Here is a 26,565-nt window from a genome sequence, read left to right as displayed (position 1 = left end):
AATGGAGTTGAGAAACTTTTTAGCCATGATTGAATAGTAAACCAGACTTCATGGGCTGAATGGCCTAATTTCTGCTCCTTTGTCTTATGGTCTTAAACATTTTAGTTTTCAGCTCTGATTTCTCACTTGTGAGGAAGGTCTGAACTTTTTATCCAAAGTGATTGTTTCTTCATGTTTTGTTGAAGTATAGTAATTTTACTGCATTCTTCAGAAATCACATAACTTGGCTATATGCTTTGCATGAAAATAAAAATCTTTACTGCATAAGTATAGAGTACATGTGAAAAGATTGGAGTGAAATTTGGGAAGTCACTGTTTAGCCTCCTGCTTAATGAGAGAGTACACTCTTCAGGCAAGCACGTAGAATTCCTCTGGGGTGAGAGAGTCCAGAACTAGAGGGCATAGGTTTAAGGTGAGGGGGGAAGATATAAAAGAGACCTAAGGGACAACATTTTCACACAGAGGGTGGTACGTGTATGGAATGCGCTGCCAGAGCAAGTCATGGAAGCAAGTACAATTGCAACATTCAAAAGGCATCTGGATGGGTATATGAATACGAAGGGTTTGGAGGGATATAGGCCGGGTGCTGGCAGGTGGGACTAGATTGGGTTGGGGTATCTGGTCGGCATGAACGAATTGGACTGAAGGGTCTGTTTCCATGCTGTACCTCTCTATGACCACTTAATTATCTGTTTATTTAAGGGTATTTTTGTTATTCTGTTCTGGTTACTGTAATATTCCACATACAGGAGTGCTATGAATGGCCAGTTAATCATTGGCAGCACTAGTTGTAAATTGAGCGTTGGCTAGGACACTCGAAGATCTCCCTTCTCTGTCAAAAGTGCCAAGGGATGTTGCACATGCATGATATCCCGTAGACTGAAAAATAATGCTTCTGACAAAGCAACATTTTCAGTGCCCTACTGAAGTATCAGCCTTGATTATATACAAAATTCTGCAACTGGATTTGGGGCCCGATATTTCCTGGGAGATGTGCAATGTGTAAGGGAGCACAGGAACAGGATGCCAAAGCCATGGACACATGGAGAAATCCTCAGTAATTGGGAGGAAGGAAACAACAGATCAAACCATTATGAGATGATTAGATTAGTTTACTTACAGTGTGGAAACAGGCCCTTCGGCCCAACAAGTCCACACCGACCCGCCGAAACGCAACCCACCCTAAACCATTCTCCTACATTTATCCCTTCACCTAACACTACAAGCAATTTAGCTTGGCCAATTCACCTAACCTGCACATTTTTGGACTGTGGGAGGAAACCAGAGCACCCGGAGGAAACCCACGCAGACACGGGGAGAATGTGCAAACTCCACACAGTCATTCGCCTGAGGTGGGAATTGAACCCAGGTCTCTGACGCTGTGAGGCAGCAGTGCTAACCACTGTCCACTGTGCCGTCCACAATGGAAGGACACAATCAACAGAGGTGATCTTGGAATGTTCCTACTCCCCCTAACCCACAAAGGGAGCCAGTGTAAAACTTACCATCTTAAACTGGCATCTCCCACCTTTATTTCACTTCCAGGTTTCCCAGCCCTGAGAACCTTCACCTGCAATTCTAAGAGTTAAGCATAAAATTCAAACTCTGTGAGTCTAATTTAAAATGATTTGTGGAGTGAAGCTGAGCAAGCAGGGTACTGGCATAAAAAAATGGTAATGTGCATGTATACAAGTAGGGGAGGTGTGGTTGGGGATACATTCTGAACTGACCCTCTCCTGCCTCTTGTGGGGAGTGATGAATGTCAATACCTTGAACTCATTGCTTGCTGCCTCAGACACAATAGCAGCACTCAAGAAGCACCTGAATGAATACATGAATAGGAAGGGATAGAGGGCAATGTATCCTGTAAGTGAAGACAGTTTTGAATGGAAGGGCAAAATGTGTCAGCGCAGGCTTGGGGGTCCAAAGGGCCAATTCATGTGCTGTATTGTTCTTCGTTCTAAAGGTGAAAGTGTTGTCAAATGACTGGAAATGGTAGTCAGAAGGATGCTATCTCAGGGAAATTATAGTAGTTGAGTACTATGCTACAACTGCACGGATTAAACTTGCTCAGAATAACATCAACATATTCGTAGTTCCAATAACATTGCAATGGAAATGTATTCTGTGTGAGAATATCCATGAAGGTAAAGAGCCTTTCAAAAACTACACAATAATCAGTACTAATTGGAAAAAAAAGTAAAATTGCAGGTTAGGAGTGTACAGGCAAAGAGTGAATGAGTGATCAGCAAGCAGTTCAAGTGAACCAAGCAAGCAGTGCAGAAATCCCCCATGTCTGTCTTGCTAATTGGTTTTCCATTTTGAATGTTGATGAAGGCAATGGGAGTGCAGCCACACCCAAGTCAACGGCATCGCAAAGACTCAGTTATACAGGGGGATGGGGAGGGAGAGTAAAAGGATCAATTCTAAAATGGTTGCAAAACAAAAGAGACATAGTATGTTTGTGCACAGGTCCTTGAAGTGTCAGGAAAGATAAATGGTTTGATAAAACAAATGGCAACTTGGCACAGAGCACACAAACAAGGAAGGCATATTAAAACTCTAGTCTGGCCTCATTGCATCCAGTTTTCTGGACCACATTTTAGCAAGGACACAAAAATAATTCACAAGATTCCAGGCATGTGGAATTTCAGTACCATAAATAACTTGGGGAAGTTGTGATGATGTTCCTTGAAGAGAAGAACAAGAGGAGATTTGCAAAAGGTATTCAAAAACATCAAAGGGCTAAACATAGCACCTTGGGAGAAACGGTGAAAGGATTGAGACCAGATTAAAGGTAACTGGCAAAAGAAGCGAAGGTGACGTAAGGGAAACTCTCTTCTGCAGGGAATAGTTAGAATTGTTGGAATGTGCTGCTGAACGTGTGGTGGAGGCAGGGTCATTGAGGCTTTCAAAAGAGATTATTATTTGAAATGGAAAAATTTGCAGGATTTTGGTGACAGGCAGGGAGGTGACACTTAATGAATTACTCTTTCAAAGGGCCAGCACAGATACAGGAGACCAAAAGGCCTCCTTCTGTGCTGTAACCAGTCGATTATTCATTCGACTTGAATGCATGATATTTCTAAACTCTTGACTGAATAAACACAGTAAGGATGGAAGGGTAGATCCAGCAGTAGCTTGTGGGAACTTGGTGATACTAGTGACCCATGGTAACGACCATCGAGGGTAAGATGGCTTAGGGTACTTTGGCTCACTGTTGGAAGAGCTGAAACCTAAGCTTTGCATTAGGGAAGGGGAAAGTTAACTAAACATTTTGTTTCAAAAGGCAGTCACAGCTTTTTGAGTAGTTATTTCAGATTTTGTTTGTGATATAGAACAGGACAATGTGACAGTAAATAAGGCAGATATGGGGTATCATAAGATAGCAATAGTCCTCATACTATTGATACCAATTAGCTCTCACTTGAACCTTAAGCAGCAAATAACATTATCATTGCCAATAACTGACCATCTCCAACAAGACAGAATCCAATCCTTTGAAGTTCAATGACATCATCATCACTGAATCCCTCACCAATCTCCTGTGGGTTACCATCAACCAGAAACTGAAGTGGCTACAAACGCCAGTCAGAGTTGGGAGTTCTGTAGCATGTAACTCACCATCTGACTCCCCAAAGTCTGTTCATCATCTACAAAGCACAAGTCAAGAATGTAACAGAACACTCTCAAATTTGCCTGGAAGTGCAACTTGATCAACTCTTAAGAAGCTTGACACCATCCAGGTTCAAAGCAGCTCATTTGATTGGCACCACATCCAGCACCTTCTACATTCATTGATTCTACCATCGACACACACTAGCAGCAGTGTGTACCATCTATCAAATGCACTGCAATAACTCACCAAAGCTCCATAAACAAAAACTCCTAAACCAATCACCTCTATATTCTAGAAGACTCAGGGCAGCAAACACATGGGAATGCCACCACCTTCAAGTTCTCTTCCAAATCATTCACCATCCTGACTTGGAAAGATAATTTTGTTCCTTTACAGTCCCTGTGTCAAAATCCTGAAAGTTCCTTCCTGACAATTCTGCGTGTGTGTAGGTATATCACATAGGCAAAAGCAATTCATGAAGATGTCTCCACATGACCTTCTGTTGGAGACAGGCAATAAATGCTGCCCCAGTCAGTGTTACCTGCATCCCAAGAACAAGTAAAACAAAAATGTAATATATATCAGCAGTCCAGACTTGCCAGAATCTCCCAAGGAGTTCAACTTGCTGTGGTAACAGGTACTTTTATAAGTAAACTGTTGTCCAGAGCTATGGGTAGTTATGGTAGATAGAGTTATGCATTACAGAAACAGTCTTTGGTCCAATTCACCCATGCCAACCAGGTATTCTAAATTGATCTAGTCCCATTTTCCAGCATTAGGCCCATATCCCTCTAAATGCTTCCTGTTCATGTACCCATCCAGATATCTTTTAAATGTCTTAATTATACCTGTCCCCATCACTTCTGCTAGCAGTTTGTCCCATATAATCACCACCCTCTGCATGGGAAAGTTGCCCCTCAGGTCACTTTTAAATCTTTCCCATTTCAACTTAAACCTAGGCCCTCTAGTTTTGGATTTCGATACCCTGGGGAAAAGATCTTCGTTATTCACTGTATTGATGCCACTCATGATTTTATAAATGTCTAATAAGATCACCTATCAACTTCCGCCGCTCCAAGGAAAATAGCCCCAGCCTATTCAGCTACTCCCTATAGCTCAAAATCTCCATTCCCAGAAACATCCCTGTAATTTTTTTTCTGAACCATTTGAGTTTAACAACATCTTTCCTATGGCTGGGAGACCAGAATTGAATGCATTAATCTAAAAGTGGCCTCGCCGATGTCCTATGCAGCCACACCACGACATCAAGACTCCTATACTCAATGCACTGACCAATGAGGGCAAGTGTGCCAAATGCCATCTTCACCACCCTGTCTATCTACAACTCCACTTCAAGGAGCTTTGCACCAGCACCCCTAGATCTCTTTGTTCAGCAACATTCCCCAGGGCTGTACCATTAACTGTATAAGTCCTGACCAAAATGTAACACCTCACATTTATCGAAATTAAACTCCATCTGGCATTCCTCGGCCCATTGGCTCATCTGATCAACATCTTGTTGAACTTTGAGATAACCTTTTTCACTGTCCACTACACCACCAAATTTTGGTCTCATCTGCAAACTTACTAACAATTCCTCCTATATTCACATCCAAATCATTTATATAAATGCCAGTAAGTAATGGATCCTGCACGAATGTTCCATTTTTTCAATAGGATGGATCTAAACAGGAATCTCACCTGCTCTTACTATCTGCCATTTGTATTTGTTCGAAAGACTTGCAGACTGATAGTCAATCTATTTGAAATGTACCTTTCTTGACTATCAGATCTTAGAGTGGGACTTGAAGAACTTCTTGTCTAGAAGCAAGGTTGCTATGTTCTATACTTCAAAACCTTCCAGCATTCAACATAAATAATTAATTTTTTATTCTAGTTTTATTCCTACTTTTGACATGCTTACCCCAAGATCTCAATATTGTGGTGAGGTGAAACTTTGGCATAATGTATAACCATAAAATGACAAAAGTACAAATCAAACCAATTAAAAAGGCATAACTGATTTAAATTACCTAAAGTATAATTCTGCACATTTTTTTGTGTGTTATGTATTTTTAAGGAAAACATTCAAATTGACTATTACCAGCTACATAACTAGTGCTGGTTTATTTTTATCATTATTAAAAATTGATTTATCAAATTCTGAAGTCTTTTTTATTGGAAGGATTTATCTGACCTGTCAGGGAGAATTTCTGTGGGGCCTCTTTAACTCCCACAATAACTAGAATGGACGACAAGGGAAATTGTATTAACAGTGATTCAGAATGAAGGTTCTCCAAAATGATAGCCAAGGTTATATTAGACCAGAAGAACTCCTGTAGACAATAAATGTGCATTAATAATGAACTGAAAAGATTGGAATGACTGAAGTTTTATATTTTTATATAAAATAATTGGATTGATTGATTAATTGCCTAAACATTTTACTAGTGAAATTATTCATTTGAATGGATTTGATTAGATTTGACTTATTATTGTCACGTGTACCTTGGTACAGTAAGAAGTTTTGTTTTGCGTGCTGTACAGACAAATCATGCCATTCAAAATGCATAGGGTAATAGAACAGAGCAAAGAATACAATGTTATGGCTGCAGAAAAGGTTCACAGAGAGCGAGGCCAACATTAAATTTGAAATGTGAGTGATCCATTCAGAAGTCTAAGTCTAAATAACAACAGGCAAGTATTTTTATTACTTATTTGCACAAAATAGATTGACCATTTTATGGTCTTATCCTGATTCCCACTATTAGCATCTCCCAATTCTCCCTTGTCTCTACACTTCTCCCTTGTCTCTACACTGTTTAGGACCCATCCAATATCAGTAGATATAAGCATAGTCTTTACATATACTGTCCTTAATTAACAAGTTGGTTTATTTCATGACAGCAATAAGCACAACTGCACTCCAAGCCAGGCATGATTATTCAAACCCTGAAACATTTTTCAAAAGGCAATGAATTAACAGTTAATAGCTGGCCCTGGGCTATGCAACTTAAGACATGCACTGATAGCTCTGAAAGGGCACAGCCTGCCAAAGGGAAGTCTAGTGAAACTGTTGACAGGGAAACAATGATTAGAAAAATCTACCTGTAACAAAAACATTCTACCTCCACTCTAACCAAATGTTCTGCCTTACACATTTCTTGAATTAACATTGCTTGGGATATATTGTCAAAGAAATGTTAAGGTCCACAGCAGAACAGTTTCACAAACTAACTTTGATGAATATTTTATATAATTTATTTACAGGGATAGGAACTCATTGAATATAAAGAGATGTTACACTGCATTGATCTGTGTCAACCTGATACAAGGTAAGTGACTCCATAGATGGATTAGAAAAAAACTAAGATGCAAGAAAATGAAGGTGCACACTGTCACCAAACCATGCATAAAATAATATGTAGAAAACCAACATGCGAACTAGAGGTTAAAATACAGCAGTTTAAAAATTGTGTTCTGTAACGCTGAGATCATACAGATCAGAATGTTAATTTTTTTTCTCTCAGATCAATATTTCACAATTTTACCAGACAAGTTTGAACCAATCTTGGCTGAATAATGATCACAATTTATACTTTTAATGGAAAATGAGCTCTCCAATGTTTTCAAAACATATTTTTTAAAACAGTTGACGTGCTAAACAGGAATTTTGCTGACAGTCCCAGAAATAGATTAGAAAGGTGCATTATACTCATGAAATTTGCAGTGCAGTTGTCCTGAGTGCAGTAATATTTGACTCTGGCACAAAGAAAATCCACAAAGAAAAAAATAAGTCTGGGGAAATGTCACACGTTTGTACACGTCCACATAAGGCAGCAATTGGTTAAGAAATGAATAATTTACACCAAGAGGTAAGCCAAAGAAAAGCTAACTTTCAATGAGGTATCCAAAATACCAATTCTCAAGAAATAGAGAACTGCATAGGGAAAGAAAGTATAAAGGGCATCTCTCATGGGGAGAAACAGCACATGGCCAAGATACAAACAGAAGAAATAGTAACAGAAGCTGCCCATTCAGCCCTGAGCCTTCTCCACCATTCAATAACAACATGGCTGATCTGATCCTGAAGTCCACTACACTTTCCTGCCTTTCCCCTATAATCCTTACCTACCTTCTGGATGAAAAATGTATCTGACATGTCCTTGAATGAATTCATCGTCTCCGCTGCTTGGTGTAGTCATCAATCACGAAGATTAATGTGCGAGAGGAAATTCCTCCTTCTTTTGATCTTAAGTGCAAAGATTCTTATTCTGAAACTGTGCCCCTAGTTCTAGATTTCCCTGAGATAGGAAATATCCTCTCAGCATCTCCCCTGACAAACACTCTCAGATTCTTATAAGTTTCCATCAGATCATCTCTAGTTCGTCTCAACTTACATGCATTTGGATCCAACCTGATTTTCCCTCATAATACAACCCCTTCTTTCCAAGAAACAACCCAGGCCTTCCCTAACCTATCTCAGATATAAGTATATTCTTCCTTTAAAAAAGGCTATATCAAGTCATATTGTTAAAGGAAAACCCCCAACTCCATGAGCCCTTATCTTCTTTATTAACCATTTGTCTATCATCTTACTGAATGCATTTTGGAAATCCAAGTTTTCTACAATTACTGATTTCCTCTTACCTGCCCTACCAGTAACATTCAAAAAAAGTTATTATAAATTTGTAATTTGCTTCTGCCTTGACCTTTCAGCTTCAATTTCTAAATTTTCCATCCCCTGAAACCTTTCCTTGTTATTTTAGACTAAAGCCCTGTCCAGAACCCTAATACTGTAATAAGATTTCCCAGGTCAGTGATCCCAGTCTAGTTTAACTGGAGTCCATCCCAATGCAACGACTGCCTTTTTCCCCAGAACTGCTACGAGCACCTCACAAATTAAAAGCCCTTCTTTCAAATCACTTTTTAAGACATGCATTGAATTCCATGTTCTGCTTGACCAGGTGTTAACTGGCCCAGGGTTCAGGTGACAATGCAGATATTATTACCTTTGAGGTTCAGCACGTTAATTTGGACACAGTTCCTTGAACTCTCTCAGCAGAATATCAATTTTCCATGTCTGCCATTGCTTCCTTCATGGACCATGACAATGGAATCTTACTCCTCCTACTTCATGTTTGTCTCTTTGCACTAAGCAAGCATCTATCTACATCCCCACTGTTCTGTTTACTGCGACTAACACATTGCTTTTCACCAGCTGACTTGAAATGGAATGGTGCTTTGGTCAATTTGTTCATCCAAACTTCATTATTTGTTTTCATCCATCCAGGCAGGAAATACCTTGTATCCTTTCGTCAAAGCCAAAGACTGAGACGTCTCCATTGCTACATACTGGACCTACGCTCATTCCGAGCTTAAGTCAGTTCCTCCTGTCCCTAACCATTCATCAGCTCCAAAGTTATCTTTAACTTAAGGAATATTACTGTCTACTGCAGCAAAGTATCCAGAGTACTTGTGCCCTTCCTGATGCCCTGAAACGTCTGCCTTGCACTAGCACTTAAATTCATATACCACATCACTTATTCTACAGTATGTAGGTATAACTTTGCCACTGCATAACACAAGTTCACCTTCACTGGTCAATATGTGCTTTTGGACTCCGACAATTCCACCTGCTGTAAAATTGGCCTTGTTGCCAAGGCATACAAAGCTACGGGCCAAGTGCTGTTAAATGGGATTAGAATAGTTAGGTGCTTGTCTAACTGGTGCAGACTTGATGGACTGAAGGGCCTTTTTTGTGAGCTGTAGACCTTTATGACTCTATTGGCAATATCACCATGCAAGCTTGATACAAAGATAAAGTGCATCAAAACTATCTGGAAGGATATAGTTATTCCAACTTGGACGTTGCTCACTGTGAATATTCAAGAATGAACCCAAGACTATACTTTCAGGCTTAAGAAGTTCCTAGTGTACTTTAAATTGCCCTGCAAGTGTAAGGTACCTCAAAAGTTTGAGGAATAAGTGAAGATATCATTACTCACTAGCAACAGGAGCAATTGGTTCCACAGAGGATTCTGTCTTTAAGTCAAAACATCTCTGCCTATCACATGTATGCCAGCATTTATTGCATGTTCCTAGTTTCTCTTGAGAAGGTGGTGGTGAGCTACCTTCTTGAACTGGGCAGTCTATGTGCTGTAGGTTGACCCACAATGGCCTTAGGCACGGAATTCCAAGATCTTGGCCAGTGACAGTGAAGGAACAGTGATATGTTTCCAGTGACTTGGAGTGTAACATGCATGTGGTGGGATTGCCAGGTCTCTGCTGTCCTTGTCCTTCTAGATGGCAGTCTTCTTGGATTTGGAAGTTGTTGTCTAAGGATCTTTGGTGCAGTTGTGTAATGCGTCTTGTAGATAGTGCACAATGTTGTTACTGAGCGTTAGTGCTGGAGGGTGTGAATACTTGTGGTTGTGGCGCTAGTCAAGCATGCTGCTTTGTCCTGGATGGTGTCAAGCTTCCTTAGTGTTGTTGGGGCTCATCCATCCAAGCAACCATCCATTACACTCCTAATTTGTGCCTTGTAGGTGGCCAACAGGTTTTGGGGAGTCAGGAGGTGAGTTAGTTGCTGCAGTATTCCTGGCTTCTGACCTGCTTTTACAGCCACTGTGTTTATGTGGCAAGTCCAGTTGAGTTTCTGATAAAGGGTAACCCTAGGATGTCGATAGCAGGAGATTCAGTGATGTTAAGACCATTTTGCAAGGGGTAGTGATTAGATTGGGGATGGTCTCTTATTGGAGATGGTCATTGCCTGGCATTTGTATGGCATAAGTCTTAATTGCCACTTGTCAGCCCAAGTCTGAATATTCTTCAGGTCATTGATGACACAGCTGGACTTCGAACACTACCCTCAGGAACTCCTGCAGAGATATCCTTGTGCTGAGATGACTAACCACCTCAACTATCTTCCTTTCTGCCAGGTATGACTCCAACCAATTTAAGCTTGCTAGAAAACTCCACTATTTTTGAGGCGGGGTGGCTCAGAGAAACTTGGACGGGGGTGAGGCTGGGGGAAGGTAGCTAGGAATGTGATAGGTGGATGAAGATGGGGCGTGATGGTGATAGGTTGGAGTGAGGGTGGAGTGGATAGTTGGGAAGAAAGATGGACATGTCAGACAGTTCAAGAGGGTGATGCCGAGTTGGAGGGGTGGATCTGGGAAAAGGGTGGGAGGAGGAGAGATGAGGAAGCTGGTGAAATCAACATTGATGCCATGTGGTAGGTGAGTCCCAATCCGGAAGATGAGGCATTCTTCCTCCAGTCGTCCAGTGGCTAGGATTTGGCAGTGAAGGAGGCCCAGAACTTGCACGTCCTTGGCAGAGTGGGAGGGAAAGTTGAAATGATCGGCCACAGGGCAGTGGGGTTATTTACTGCATGTGCCCCAGCAATATTTTATGAAAAGTTCTGCAAGTAGGTGTCCTTGAGAATAACAGACATAGTAGATGAGGTGTTTGGAGGTGCAGGAAAATCTCTGCCAGATGTGGAAGGATCCTTTGGAGCCTTAGATGGAGGTGAGGGGGGAGGTGTGGGCGCAGGTGCTCTACCTCTTGCAGTGGCAAAGGAAGGTGCCAGGAGTGGACCAGATACAACTTATCATTCTCCGCCATTTCTGCCACCTACAGTCAGACCCCACCACCAGGGATATATTTCCTTCCCCAACCTTTTCAGCATTCCACAGAGCTCCAGCACATCTCCTCCACTTGGTTGGAGGCGTGGACATAACAAGGAAGTCGCAGAGGGAATGGTCTCTGCGAAACGCAGATAGGGGTATGGAGGGAAATATACCTCTGATGGTGGGGTCTGATTGTAGGTGGCAGAAATGGCAGTGGATGATGCGTTATACCCAGAGGTTGGCGGGGTGGAAGGTGAGGACCAGGGGGTTCTGTCCTTGTTGCGGTTGGAGGGGTGCTGTTCAAGAGCAGGGGTGAGGGAAGTGGAGGAGATGCGCTGGAGCTCCACAGAATGCTGAAAGGGGTGGGGAGGGAAATATATCTCTACTGATGGGGTCTGTGTCTAGATAGCGGAAATGACAGAGGATGATGAGTTGTGTCCGGTCCACTCCTGGCACCATCCCTTACCACCACAAAAGATGTACCACCTGTGCCAACACCTCCCCCCTCACCTCCATCCTCGGCTCCAAAGAGTCCTTCCACATCCAGCAGAGATATTCCTGCACCTCCAAATACCTCAGCTACTGTGTCCATTCCTTTTGGTGTGGTCTCCTCTACAAGTCCTGGGCCTCCTCCACCGGCAAAATCCTAGCCACCCAATGACTGGAGAAGAACACCTCATCTTCCGTCTTGGGATCCACCAACCACATGGAATCAATGTCAATTTCATCAGTTTCCTCATCTCCCCTCCCCCCACCTTATCCCAGAACCAACCTTCCAACTCGGCACTACCCTCCTGACCCATCCTACCTGTCCACCTTCCTTCATACCTGTCCGCTCCACCCTCCTCTCTGACCTTTCACCTTCACCTCCATGTGGGAGAAAGATCTGCTCCGCTGCCCAACCACAGCATGACCACATAAGAAACACAGAGTCAGGTCTGCAAAACACAGAGATCAAGCCTGCCAACACACACAGAACACACCCATAATGCCCCACTCTTGGCCAAACAGGCTAACAGAGAAACCAGACATGGCCAAGCTACTCCCAGACCAGAGAATATCCTTCCCAAACAGCCTTCCCAGCAAAGCTCTCATCCCCGATTAGCACTGCGGTCCCAATACCTAAGGGCAGGCTCACTTCCTATTGAAACCGATACCACATAAACAAAGAGGTAGACTAAAAGGACCCGGAAGACTTTGCTCGCAGGAGGAACACAATGGACACACCTGGATGCCAGGAGAAGGGACATTTACACATATTCGCGTAGTCAGGAAATACAATGAGAATCCTCTAGAAGACATTCTCACCCCCTCAAGGAGATAGATTGCTGCTTGATTAATTTCCATTGAGTTTATTCTTGTTTGAATAGCTTTACAATTTTCACCATTGTACTGTAACTGTTTTACAAATATCACCTTTGTGTTGTACCCCTATAAAACCTACCAGCACCTTCCGCTCGGGTAAGAGCATTCTGGCCATCTGTGCACAGAATCAGTTCTGTGCCCACCTGGTCAATTTCTCTTCTGTGATATTGCTTTGTTTAATAAACCGTTTGTCAATTTCATCGCGATCCTCGTTTGTGGTCTCTGATTCATTGGGCTGAATTTCTCCGTCACCTCACCTTCATCCACCTATCGCATTCCTAGCTACCTTCCCCCTAGCCCCATCACCACTCCCCTCCCATTTATCTCTCAGCCCTCTTGGAACCTCCCCCAACATTCCTGATGAAGAGCTTATGATCGAAATGTTGACTCTCCTGCTCCTTGGATGCTGCCTGATCGGCTGTGCTTTTCCAGCGCCACACTTTTGACTCTCATCTCCAGCATCTGCAGTCCTCACTTTCTCCATTATTTTTGAGGACTTGCATTTTGAAAGATTATGGAAAAAAGTTGATTTATTTCAAGTTTTATAGAGAAACCTGTATTTTTTTCAAAGGTATCAAGGAGAGGACGCATTTGACTTTTTAAAAATCTTTTTGGGAAATCAAATTATTTCACCTAATTGCTTGGATTCACTTCTTTGAAACCACCTGCTGGGATTTATAGATATCTTGTTTTATGAGTGTGTATTGGTGTACCTATGCTTTGGATTATTTAAAGGCATAAACATTTATATTTCATATTACAAATAATGTGTTAAGTAATTTTTTATCTTTGTTGAGTAAGTGTTATTTTATAATAAATCAATAACTTTGCATCAATTAAAGAAATATTCTTGCTGAATCTCTTTATTTTAAGTCTAATATAAAGAAAGCATACAATTGGCTACATCAGGAACTGGGTAAAACAGTTATGTGCTGTCTGACCTGTGAAGTAGAGAGAGAGAGAGTGCATTCATCCCCTGCACAATATTAGAGCACAACACATCCTGTTCTGTCTCTTTCATTTCAACTCACTTCACCTGACCAAGGAGCAGCACTTCAAAAGCTTGTGATTTCAAATAAACCTGTTGGACTATAACCTGGTGTTGTGTGACTGCTGACTTTTCCCACCCCAGTCACTGACATCGTATTGTTCCTCTTGGCCATAATCCAAATAAAAGCTCTACAAAATAAACATTCCATCCAACTTTACAAATTGAATCATTTCATTTTGCTTATAACCTTAAAATAATAAGCCTTGTGCTGTCCCTTAGTGCAATGCCTCCCAAACATTATCACCCCATTTTGAGGCTTCTCAGTGAGAATTTCGAAGCTGAGAATGGGGAGCAGAAACAGATCTGTGAGAGCCTATAACTCAGTCAGAAACCCACAGCAAGCCATTTCTGCCTCGACACCAAAATTTCAGCTTGTGACCCTCAACACCCACTTTGGGAAACCCTGCCTTTCTCATGCTCCTGTGTTGTGCTTTACTATTTGGGTGCTGTGTTTGCCACAGTGGAATAGCTTCCAGTGTATGCCAGCTGTGAGACGTGAATGTGAAATTTACAAAAATGCTATGCACATGAGGGTGCAGTGAAACACATATATTTAACGTATGAATTGAGTTGGTTGGTAGGTTTATAAATAGGCTTATGAAATTATAAATTCATGAGGGGTATAGATAAGATGAATAGCAGGTATCTTTTCCCTAGGGTGGGGGATTTCAAGACAAGGGTGCATATTTTTACGGTGAGAGGAGAAAAAGTTTTAAAAAGACTTAAGTGGTAATCTTTTTACACAGAGAGCAGTTCATGTGTAGAATGAACTTGCAGAAGAAATGGTAGGTGCAAGTACAATTACTACACTTAAATGACATTTGGATAAGTACACAAATAAGAAATGTTTGGAGGGATATGGGCCAAGCGCATATAGTCATAGAGTCATAGAGTCACAGAGATGTACAGCATGGCTATTCAGCCTCTCCCTAAAGCTCAAATCCTCCAACCCTGGCAACTTCCTTGTAAATCTTTTCTGAACCCTTTCAAGTTTCACAACACCTTTGCGATAGGATGAGTGGGACTAATTTAGTTTGGGATTATGGTTGGCATGGACTCTTGGACCTTTCCATGCTGTATGACTCTCTGACTCCTGGTGAGTGCTGGAATGTGTGATCTGAACAGAAGCCAGTTGGACAGCTATTAGGATAAGGCACTGAAAGGTACCTTCCTTCGGCACATGTGAGATCACTAAACTTTCAGTGTCAGTGCAACCAGATCATTGCTATCATGGCTATCTGCTTCCATTGCCAATTCACTATATCACTGCAAGAACCTCCTCACCAGCTGTGAATACAGACATTCTTCTCCTTTCTACCATCTCCAGCAATGCCACCAAAGCAGCACAACGAAACCAGTGTTTGCAGCAAATGTTCCCCTGTGACGTCTGCAATTTGAGAAGCTCTGGGCCAAATGACATCACGATACAAAGATAAAGACTCTATTGTCTTCAGTCAAAATTTGCAGCCTGCCCCCAATCGCCCTTTTACTCTCAATTTCTAATCCAGTGTCTACTTCAATCTCACTGTCAACCAATGTCTTAATCTCAAATCCATTGCACATCTTGCATCGATACAAACTAATATTTAAGTTGGCAAATGGAAGATGGTTCATGTGCCTGTCTTTGAAGTTCACCCAAATGATTTAAATCACAGGTAAATTGCACTGACTGCTCTAAAACCAGTTAATCTTCAATTCACAAAGTTTGCATAGCCTGAACAGATTCTGCTTCTCATATTTCTCAAATTGCTCAAGGATAAGTATACCTCAGGGTAGGATCATAATCTGAACAGCAGTTTGATGATAAGGGCATGTTCTTACACACACCATATGAATAGAAAGCACCAGAAGTAAAATCTTAAGGCAAGTTTTCTTAAATGAATGAGCTATAGAAAAGATCTCAATAATGTCTTCAAGATGTGTACTGAACTGCAATCAAGCACAGCAAGGCAATCAGAACCACTGATCCAGCAAAAGGATATCTGTGCAATAGCACTAACTGATTCCTTAGCATTATATATTCTTCTCGCTGTCAAGTGTAACTAGGGATGGGCAATAAATGCTGGGCCAGCCGTCAATGCTCGTGTCTCACAAGAGATTTTTTTTTAGATCCTCTGCTCCTTCTCCACAGATGCTGGTGACCCAGTATTTCCAGACTCTATTTTAGTTCCTATTTCCAGTGTCTAGTGACATTTTGTTTTAATTAATTCACTTATACTTTTTGAAGTTCAGTAAGTGCTTCAATTTCAGTGTGTGCCAACATCTATTTACATATCATTTGTAAAAGGTCAACCAGAGAGCAATGATAAGATCTGCAATCTTTAACAAAAAGGGCTACAGAATGCACATAATATACGTTATAATGTCTTAGCTGTGGCACTATTGGTAAGATTGTTGGCACTGATTAATTAGGTGTTGGATACATTATTGTTATTTGTGAAATCTTGCTGGGCACAAGTTAGCCACTGTATTTGCTAAGTTAGAACAGTGATTACTGTTCATTGGCTATAAACTGCTTGGGAAACCCGTAAGGTTTTGAAAGATGTTACTTTTTTTTAGCATTTTTGATTTCTGGTATCATCCTCATTAATTTATTCCATCCAGTTTATTAGTTCCGATACGCAAGGGGAGGCAGGAATGGTCTGGGAGTGACTTTTTTTTTAAGAGTTGTTTCCTGCCAATTGCTAGCCAAATCGACAGCCTGTGTGACAGCTGGGATGAAAACCCCATGATAACAATCTGCAGCTAAAGCCTATTGGAAACAATTTCCCAGCAAATGGAAAGTCAGTGATCGAGGCTCGGAGGGCAAAGGTCATGATTAAGACAGTGAAAATGTGGTGAGTGCACATCATTACATGGTGCAGAAGTGAGAAAGAGTCCAATGAGCAAAGAGCAAAGAGCAAAGAGCAAAGAGCAAAGAGCAAAGAGTGGGGGGGTGGGAGGGAAATGAGGAAACTGGTGAAGTCCACATTGATGCCCTGGGGTTGAAGGGTCCTTCGACGGAAGACAAGGCATTCTTCCTCCAAGCATCGGATGGTAACAGAGGTAGAGTTGCCATCTCTCTCTTCCCATTTATTCTAGTGTTTCCCAAGGGATAGTGGGGATACTGCAATGCTAAGGGCTATAATAGAGGGTATGGAGACTTATAAAAGTTCTTTGATTTTAAAAAATGACCACACAATAAGTTGAATCTCATGGAATTGAAAGGTTATGGCAGTATGGATGTCAAGTTCTGTCATGATTCATTGAATAATGGGAAGAAGTCCAAGGGTCAAAATGTTTCCATGTTGGTACTAAAATAAATGTAAAATAATGTTTATATAACAATTACTGTTAGTTTAAAGTAGATTCCACAGCTAAATATCTTGTGTGAGCCGGATAAGGGGTCAAATTCAAAACGTAGGCTCAAGGAGTGCGAGGGTCAGTTAGCCTCACAATATTTTTTGGGGGGGGGTCTCATGGTTGGGGTGGACACCATAGGGAAAATTTTGTAAACCTACTGGAGCTGATGAAAGTGCTGGGGCAATGGAGTCAACCGTTGAAAATGGAATATCTGACTGCGGCCCTGGGAAGTGTGGCATGGAGGGGATGGTGTGGGTAGTGAAGCTACCTGGTGGGTGGGTGATGGGGGGGGGGGGGGGTGGTTGCTGTCTCTTTAAAGACAGTTTCAAACAACCCACCTTGAATCCTTCGAACCACGGCGGGAAGACTCCTGTTGAGACCCAGAATCCGGTCGAGGTGGAAGGCGAAGACTTCGCTGCTGTCCGCCGGGGTCTTCAGGAGACCGCACGGCGGCCGGCAGCTCGGCGTTCGGCCCGCTTGGCCTGTGCTCGCCCTTGGGGAGCGCTGCTGGTGGTCACCCGCCCCTTGGAAGAGGAGGACGGTCCGGCGGCCCGGGAGGACCAGCCTCTGGAGGCGGTCGATGCTGGAATCGGCCAGGAAGCGCATGGCGGCGATATCCCCCGGGCTGAACCAGGACGGGGTACTGTCACTGTAAATCCGGATGTTGCTGCTTCTCTCCCTCCCAGCGGCTGCCCCTCGGGAAGGTGGGGATGGCTTACCCCTGGATTTGCCCCCAGCTGGGACCACACTGTCCCTGCTCTCCAGCACAGCCCAGCGCTTCTTCCTGGTCTTTGGCCTCACGGTGCCCCTGATTTTTAGCGGCTTCCTCCTTTTCGAGCGGAGAGTGATGTACACCACTTTGGGGTTGGAGGTGAAGTTGCCCGGTCCGCTGCCTCCTGTCGGTGGAGTGCTGACCAGCACCAGCAGCCGGTTGGGATTGTCGCCTGCGGCTCGCTGCAGCCTCTCTCGGGGTAAGACATCCCCCTGCAGCACCACAAAGCAGGCGTACAGCAGAGCCCCCGTGGCGATCAGCAAGTTCCTCCTGCTCCTGGGGCGCCTCCCGCTCGCCACCCAGCCGCACAGGGCGAGCAGACACAACCGCAGCTTGCCAACTCTCCGGCAAGTCATCCTCGTGGTGATCCAACATGATGGAGTGAGGGGTAGGTGCCAGGCCGGCTCTCCAGAGCCCAGAAGCAGAGCATCACTCCCAAGTCCTCTCCTATCCGCCCTGCACCTACCTGCCTCACACTGACCAATACCCACACACACCTCTCCCTCTCTCTAACCACTGTCATCCAGTTGCAGGGAATGAATGGAGAAGCACTGTGAGAGCTGCCCTCACTCAGCTATGTGTGTGTGTGTGGGAGAGAGAGAGACATGCACTGGAGGCAGGCAGCAATTGCACAATTAAAGATAGCTGTCATCCTTCACATTGGAGGGCGGGAACGCTGGGCGAAACTGTCAACTTGCTCTTCCATGTAACAGCTTGCTCTCTGGATTGTAGGAAGATATCGCCTCCACTCCCTTTCTGAATGAATCGGGCATCTTTCTAGAGACAAAAAAAAAACTGCAGATGCGGGAATCCAAAGTAGACAAGCAGGAGGCTGGAAGAACACAGCGAGCCAGGCAGCTTCAAGAAATGAAGAAGTCAACGTTTCGGGTATTAACCCTTCTTCACGACTTGATATGGGGGGTTAGGGGGAGGTAAAGAAAGTAGGGCTGAGGAGAGTAGTGGAATGTTAAGGTAGTGATAGTGGGACACAGATAGTGGGTATGACGTGGTTGGGCAATGGGAGGGATGAATCCGGTTGGTAGCTGGAAGGAAGAGGGTCAAGAGTGTGATGCTGGAAAAGCACAGCAGGTCAGGCAACATCCAAAGAGCAGGAGAATCCTCACTTTCTCCTAGCTGGAAGGAAGTGGAATGGAAGGGAGGAGGAGGAGGAGCTGGTAAGGGAGCCTGGGGATGAGCGAGAAGGTTATTTGAAATTAGAGAACTCAATGTTAACTCCTCCAGGTTGTAGGCTGCTCAGGTGTAAGATAAGGTGGTGTTACTCCAATTTGCGATCTGATTCACTGCAGAAATGGAGGAGGTCTAGGTTGGACATGTCAGAGGGAGAGTGGGAGGGGGAATTGAAATGGGCAGTGACTGGGAGGTCAGGCTGGCCGTTACAAGCCAGGTGAAGACGCTCAGTGAAACGGTCACCTAGTCTATGTTTGGTCTCACCGATGTAAAGAAGACCACATCGTGAGCACCAGATGCAGTAGATGAGGTTGGAGGAGATGCAGGTCTCACCTGGAATGACTGTGTGAGGCCCTGGATGGAGGTGATGATCCAGGCTCCCAAATGGTTTCCAGTGCTTGTTTATATATTGATCATTTGCTTCACCGCGAGCTGAGACAATTGTCACTTTTCTTCAAGTTATTCACCCTTACCTATACTAGAGATCATTCTTTCCAACAGACTATGAAACTTGGGAATTGCAGTGTTTGTATCTGAAAACAGCAAACAAACCCACCATGATGAACAGTTCACTGAGATTAAATGGTAAATCATGCAAGACCAATTGATGTGCTGTCATTGCAATTTTCAGGGATTGCCCATTTTAAATTCTCTGTCAGTTCGCAGCCATTTAGCAACTTGGCTCTTGTTGCAACATCAGCTGAAGGGAGAAGTATACTAGTCAGCTAGTGAAATGACAGTAAGATCATTGACTTCACATCGAGTTGTTGACATGACGGACTGTAGTTGAGCAACATCACCCAGGCCGCTTGATATCACATCCCTTGCAGATTGCTGGAAAATCACTATCATAATCATAATCCATGAGCAATTGACATTAGGATTTTAAAAAGTATAATATTTAAGCCACCGTTTACACAGATCTTAATGAATGCCTTGCTATAATGCATCAGAAAAAAAGGCCTATCACAGTCCATTTCAAACAGATGTGTATTGATGACCATTTGAAAATGAATAGTTCAATCTCAGAACCAAACTAGTTTAGTCACAAGAGGCACCGTATCTACCTACGCCAATTTTTAATAAATCAAGAAAGAAAACCTCAACTACTTTTAAAAAGTCAAAAATAAACTCTATAATAATATCCGTTGCTAAATATGATTGCATGAAAAAGAAATCTGAGTTTGTACTAACATTTGCTTGGTGCAAGGACAATATGCACATTCACCTTTCTGCTTATCATTTCAAAAGTAGTTTACAATTTCACAAGTCAATATGTCCCAGCGTATAGGTTTAATCTTCTGAAGGGTCACTTGCTTTGAAACACTAACTCTGTTTCTCTCTCTACAAAGGCTGCCAGACCAACTGAGTTTCTCCAGCAATTCCTGTTTTTGTTTGTTTGAAATCTCCAGCACTGGTAGTTGGTTGTTGTATTTTAATTTAGTATTCTGTTCTTCTTCAACAATAACCTTCCCTCTGTCTTAAGGTCAGAAGTGGGCATATTCGTTCATGATTGCAGAATGTTAAGCACCGTACCAATTCTCAGATATTGAAGCAGTCCCTATCCAAACACAGTAAGACCTGGATACCATTCAGGCTCAGAATAGGAAGTTCAAGCAGCCTTTCTGCCATCCAAGTACAAGGCAATAACCATTTAGTCCTAGAGTCATAGAGATGTGCAGCACAGAGACAGACCCTTCAGTCCAACTCACCCATGCCAAGGTATCCTAAATTAATCTAGTCCCATTTGCTAGCACTTAGCCCAAATCCGTCTAAACCTTTCCTATTCGTAGACCCATCCAGATGTTTTTTAAGTGTTGTAATTGTTCCAACCTCCACCGTTTCTTCTGGCAACTCATTCCATCCATGCATCACCCGTTGCTTGAAAAGGTTGCCCCTTAGGTCCCTTAGAAATCTTTCATCTCTTACCCTAAACTGACCTTATAAATCCTATACCCAATGCTCTGACCAATAAAGGAAAGCATACTAAATGCCTTCTTTACCTGTGACTCTACTTTCAAGGAACTTTGAAACTGCACTCCAAGGTCTCTTTGTTCAGCAACACTACCCATGATCTTGTCGTTAAGTGTATAAGTCCTGCACTATTTGCCTTTCCAAAACGCAGCACCTCACATTTATCTTAAAAAACACCATCTGCCACTCCTCAGCACATTGGTACATCTGATCAAGATCCAGTCGTACTCTGAGGTAACCCTCTTCACTGTCAACTACACCTCTAATTTTGGTGTCATCTGCAAACTTATTAACTATACCTCTTATGTTCACATCCAAATTGTCTATATAAATGAGGAAAAGCAGTGGACCCAGCATCGATCATTGTGGCAAACCACTGGTCATAGGCCTCCAGTCTGAAAAGAAACTCTCCACCACCACCCTCTGTCTTCTACCTTCAAGTCAGTTCTGTATCCAAATAGTTAGTTCTCCCTGTATTCCATGAGATCTAACCTTGCTAACCAGTCCCCCATGAGGAACCTTGTTGAACACCTTACTGAAGTCCATATAGATCACATCCACCACTCTGCCTTCATTAATCCTCTTCATTACTTCTTAAAAAACTCAATCAAGTTTGTGAGACATGATTTCCCATGCACAAAGCCATGTTGACTATCACTAATCAGTCCTTGCCTTTCCAAATACATTGTTAATCCTGTCCCTCAGGATTCCCTCCAACCCCTTGCCCACTACTGATGTCAGGCTGACCAGTCTACAGTTTCCTGGCTTTTCCTTACCACCTTTCTTAAATAGTAGCACCACATTAGCCAACTTCCAGTCTTCTGGCACCTCACCTGTAACTAACAATGATCCAAACATCTCAAGCAAGGGGCCCAGCAATCACTTTTCTAACTTCCCACAGAGTCCCAGGGTACACCTGATGAGGTCCCGGGGATTTATCTACCTTAATGTATTTTAAGATATCCAGCACCTACTTCTCTGTAATATGGATATTTTTCAAGTTTTTCCCCACATTCTGTATCTTCCATGTCCTTCTCCACAGTAAACACTAATGCTTTCTTACAAGATCTCTTACAACATAATCCCCTTGACATTCAATGTTATTGCCATCGTTGAATCCTCAACTATCAACAGCTTGGGGTGGGAGGGGGGGGGGGGGGTTACTATTGACCAGAAACTAAACTAGACCTGCCAAATCAATACTGGGGCTACAACAGCAAGTCAATGGTTGAGAAGTTTCAGGTAAAACTCACATCTGTATTCATCAAAGCTCACCTATAAGGCACAAGTCAAAAGTGTGATGGAATACTCTACATTTACTTGGAATGAGTGCAATTCCAAAAATGCTCAAGTTGTTTGGCATCGTCCACGACAAAGTGTCACTTTATTGACACCCTCTGTCATACCTTTGATATTCAACCCCTCATCACCGACATTTCCCAACTACAAAAAGTATTGCTCCATCTCACCAGGGATCCTCCTGCAGCATCTTCTCAAACCTGTGACCTCTACCGCCGAGAAGCAGAATGACAGCAGACAAAGGGGAACGCTACCACTCCTCAAACCCCACGCCATTCTGACCGGGAAATATATCCCCACTTCTTGGGATTCGCACCCTCACAACATGAGGTGTACCTCCCTACATGGACTATAAGAGGTCACCACCACTTTCTCCAGGACAATTATTGATAGGCAATAAATGCTGGTCAGTAATGCCCAATAAATCAAAATCAGTTCAAATTTTTAGGACAAGTGGTCTAGCTTAATATTTCGTCCTCACATTTCCTGTATAGTTAAAAAAAATCTGATATAGTTTCAGTAATCCAGATGCACACATAGAATCATTCTATCGGTAGCGGGTGTATGGAGATAAACTGAGGAAGAAGAGTATTGCTTTAAATTATTTTAAAAGAAAGAGATAAATATTGGAAAATAATTCCTAGCATGTTTTAATCTGATGGACAGAGTGGCTTCAACCTCTCGTCAAGGTTCTGTGTAATTATCTATCAAGGGCTTTTCTCTTGGTCTTCAGCCGCATTCCCGTGCTTCAGGTTAATTCATCTCCTCCGAAAGTTGAACTCAGCTGTCCGTTTTCTCTCCTTCCTAAAACCTTTGCTTTTATACTGCTCAGAAGGACCAGGATTGTTGTACAGGACAGTTTTAGAGAGATTCTGCAGCGATGGAGAAAGTCTGGGTATCTAGATACATGAACAGCTGTTTGTCTCATCAGCTCCGCCCCCTCCAAGACACGCTGACCCCCTACAGGATTAAAAATAAAGCTCGTTTCAAGGCCCTGTTTTCTTGTGAAGAACAAATTTGTTTGAGGCAATATATTTCCTACACTAAAGATACGTGCTACATTAAAGAAACCTCGTTGTGTTAATGAATTTTGCAAAATAAAGACTGAAAACACTGAATATAGCCTTCAGTGTTCGGACTGAAAAGCAGATCCTCCCCGGCGGGGAATTGAACCCCGGTCTCCCGCGTGACAGGCGGGGATACTAACCACTATACTACCGAGGATCTCTGTATAAGCCGCCTGCAGATATTCTTTTCAGACTTTCTATAACCTACGTCACTGCAATTCTTTTGTGACTTTCTGGGAAGTATCACATCAGCTCAGACTTTCAGCATCCAAAGTATTTTGCCATTATATCACACTCGTCTTTTCACTCTACTACCAAGTATAGTCTATTGAACGTGTCTTTCTCAAATAGCTCCTTACAAAGACATTCATCCATTCATCAGACAGACAGCACAGGTTGGGTTTAAGGCAAGAAATCAGCACCATATGGACACTATTGTGAGTTCAGCCAATCCAAACAGAAACAAGCATTTTCTACATTTTTCATGCATTTTTTAATTTCACATATATTTAACACATTGCTCCATTCAGATTGTGGCTAAACTGTATCTCGCCCATGTATACTCTTTGGCCATATCCTTTACTTAACATCTCACTTTTATAATGCTCCAATTAATTTAGCCTCAACAATCTCTTGCTGTAATTAGATCCAAATTTCCATTTTCCTTTCTACCACAAACTGCTTCGTGACCACCTCTGAACGGCCTGTAATTTCACCTTTAAAGTTGTCCTGTTTCTGTGTGTATTCCCCCAACTGAAGAAATAGTTTCCCCAATCTTTTATCATTCAACACACTTCAATTAGATCACTGACTAATATTCAATACACAAGGGATTAAAAGCCTTGTGTATGCCCATAATTAAGCCATTTAGACCAGTATCATTCTGAAATATCTGCATTACCATCTCAAAATAGATATATTCTATCTGGTGTGAGGCATTGAATTAAAAATGGTCTCGATTAGAGTGGTGCTGGAAAAGCACAGCAGGTCAGGAAGCATCCCAGGAGCAAGAAAATCTACATTTCGGGCAAAAGCCTTTCATCATGATCCCTTCATCAGGATTAAACATGCTCCATAGACAGTGTACAGTACAACAAGTATATGCAAGATAGAGGCTATTGGATGTTTGAGCAATAATTTCAACATGTTAAAAGCATCAATGGAAACAGGAAAAAGGTGCTGAAGTAAAAGATCATCTCAAATGATCAGTTCGAAGAGCTGAATGGCTTACTCCTGCTCCTATTAGCTAAGTTCTAATATACATATGTTTTAAGACAATTACTGTGTATGTGGATGGCACAGGAAGGTTGAATTGAGGTGGAGGATCAAATGACTAATGTCAAAAAGCCTTTCAAAGTGTCTTCCTGAGGTCTCCAGCATTATGAATAACAATCTTCAGCCAATTTGTTTCAGCAAAATAGTTACAGCACAAAAGAATGCCATTCAACCCAACAAATCTGCATTGGCCCTACTAAGGAACAATTTGCATACTGCCACACCCATAGCCTGCCTCTCCCCACATCCTGGCATATTCCTTCTCTTCAGATATTTGGAATATTTTGAAATTGTAGAAAAACATATGGCATAGAAGGAGGTCACTCTGCCTGTCATCTCTGCGTGGCAAAGAACCATGCCACCCACCTTAATCCAATTTTCCAGCATTTGTTTTGTATTCCTTCAGGTGCAAATCCAGACACCTATTAAATGAGTTGAGATTTTCTGCCTTTATTGCAGTTTCAGGCAACTTAGTCCAGATCCCTATCACTGTTTGGGTGAAAATTTACTTTCTCATCTTCCTGTAATTCTTATACTACTCACTTTAAATCCATACCCTCTAATCACTAGCACTCCTGGTAAGGGAAATAGGTCCTTCCCATCCATTCTATCCAGACCCCCCACAAAGTTGTACATCTCAACTAAATCACCCTTTAGTCTCCTTGCTCCAAGAAAAATAACATAGCTTATTCAAATTTTTCCTCTTGGTTAATATTCCAGACTTGGTGACATCCTAGTAAATCTCCTTTGTGCCCTTTCTAGTGTAATTACATCCTTTCCATAATGGATTGATCATAATGCTATAGAGTCATAGTACAGAAACAGACTATTCAGTCTAAACAGTCCATGTTGACTATAATCCCAAATTAAACTAGTCCCACCTGCCTTTGCTTGGCTCGTATTCATCCAAACATTTCTTAATTGTATACTTATCCAAGGACATATGTACGTATGTACTTTTAAACATTGTAACTGTACCTTTATCTACCACTTCCTCTGGAAGCACCTGGCCCATAGTTCATATGCTATGGTGTTTTAGTAACTCATCTAAACTCATTAAATGTCTTTGAATGGTCCTGTCTCTACCATGCTTTTAGGCGGTGAACTCCAGATACCCACAATGGGTGAAGAAAAAAATCCTCAAACCCCCTCTGGTTCTTTAACTCAAAAATATATTACCTGGTTATTGACCCCTCTACTTTCTCCCTATCTGCACTATTGATGCCTCTCACAAGTTTGTTCAACTCAATCAAGTCTCCATCAGCCTCTCTGCTCGAAGTAAAACAACCCCAGCCTACCTCATCTCTCTTCACAGCTGAATCACTCCAGCCTAGGCAACATTCTGGTGAATCTCTTCTTCACCCTCGAGTGCAATCATGTCAATTAAGTAATGTGGTGACCAGAACTGCACAAAATAGTCCAGCTGTGACCTAACTAATATTATTTCAGGCTCCATCATAACCTCCTTGCTCTTGCATTCAATGCCTTGACGAATAGATCCCATATGCCTTCATAAACATTTTATCTACCCATCCTGCTGCCTTTAAAGATGTATGAATATGCACACTAAGATCTCTCAGGTCCTCCGTACCTCCTCAGACCTTAACGTTTAATGTGTGTTCCTTTCCCTTGTTAGTCATCCCAAAATGCATCAGCTCACACTTTTCAGAATTAAATTCTATTCGTCATTGATCATTTGATCAGCCCTTCTATATTGTCTTGTAGTCGAAGGATTTCCTTCTCATTATTTATTACGTCATGAGTTTTCATCTGGAACTTATTGCTCTTGCCTCCTATAGCCACATATTGATAATTAATGTAAATTATAAACAGTGAGGGACCCAGCTCCAAACCCTGTGTTACGGTACTGGATTCAATCCTCCAGCCATAAAAGCCCATTGACCAGCAGCATTTAAAAGACATCTGGATAGGTATATGAATAGGAAGAATTTAGAGGGACATGGGTCAAATGCTGGCAAATG

At 42.3% G+C, this 26,565-nt stretch overlaps 1 protein-coding gene and 1 non-coding gene across 2 annotated transcripts in view; both read right to left on the bottom strand.

Moving 5' to 3' along the window:
- The window catches only part of gask1b (golgi associated kinase 1B), a 43,102-nt gene extending 24,724 nt beyond the window's left edge, over positions 1-18,378 (bottom strand). The window contains exon 1 of the mRNA XM_072584267.1: positions 17,347-18,378. Within this exon, the coding sequence (XP_072440368.1) occupies positions 17,347-18,136 (790 nt within the window). The 5' untranslated portion in view covers positions 18,137-18,378. The remainder of the gene's footprint in view (positions 1-17,346) is intronic.
- A 5,015-nt stretch (positions 18,379-23,393) lies between these two features.
- On the bottom strand, positions 23,394-23,465 carry trnad-guc (transfer RNA aspartic acid (anticodon GUC)). The gene has a single exon. It is a non-coding gene; the product is annotated as a tRNA-Asp (tRNA).
- Between the last annotated feature and the right edge of the window lie 3,100 nt (positions 23,466-26,565).

This window comes from Chiloscyllium punctatum, chromosome 14, assembly GCF_047496795.1.
Source record: "Chiloscyllium punctatum isolate Juve2018m chromosome 14, sChiPun1.3, whole genome shotgun sequence".
NCBI lineage: Eukaryota > Metazoa > Chordata > Chondrichthyes > Orectolobiformes > Hemiscylliidae > Chiloscyllium > Chiloscyllium punctatum.
This window is presented reverse-complemented; position numbering and strand designations above follow the sequence as displayed.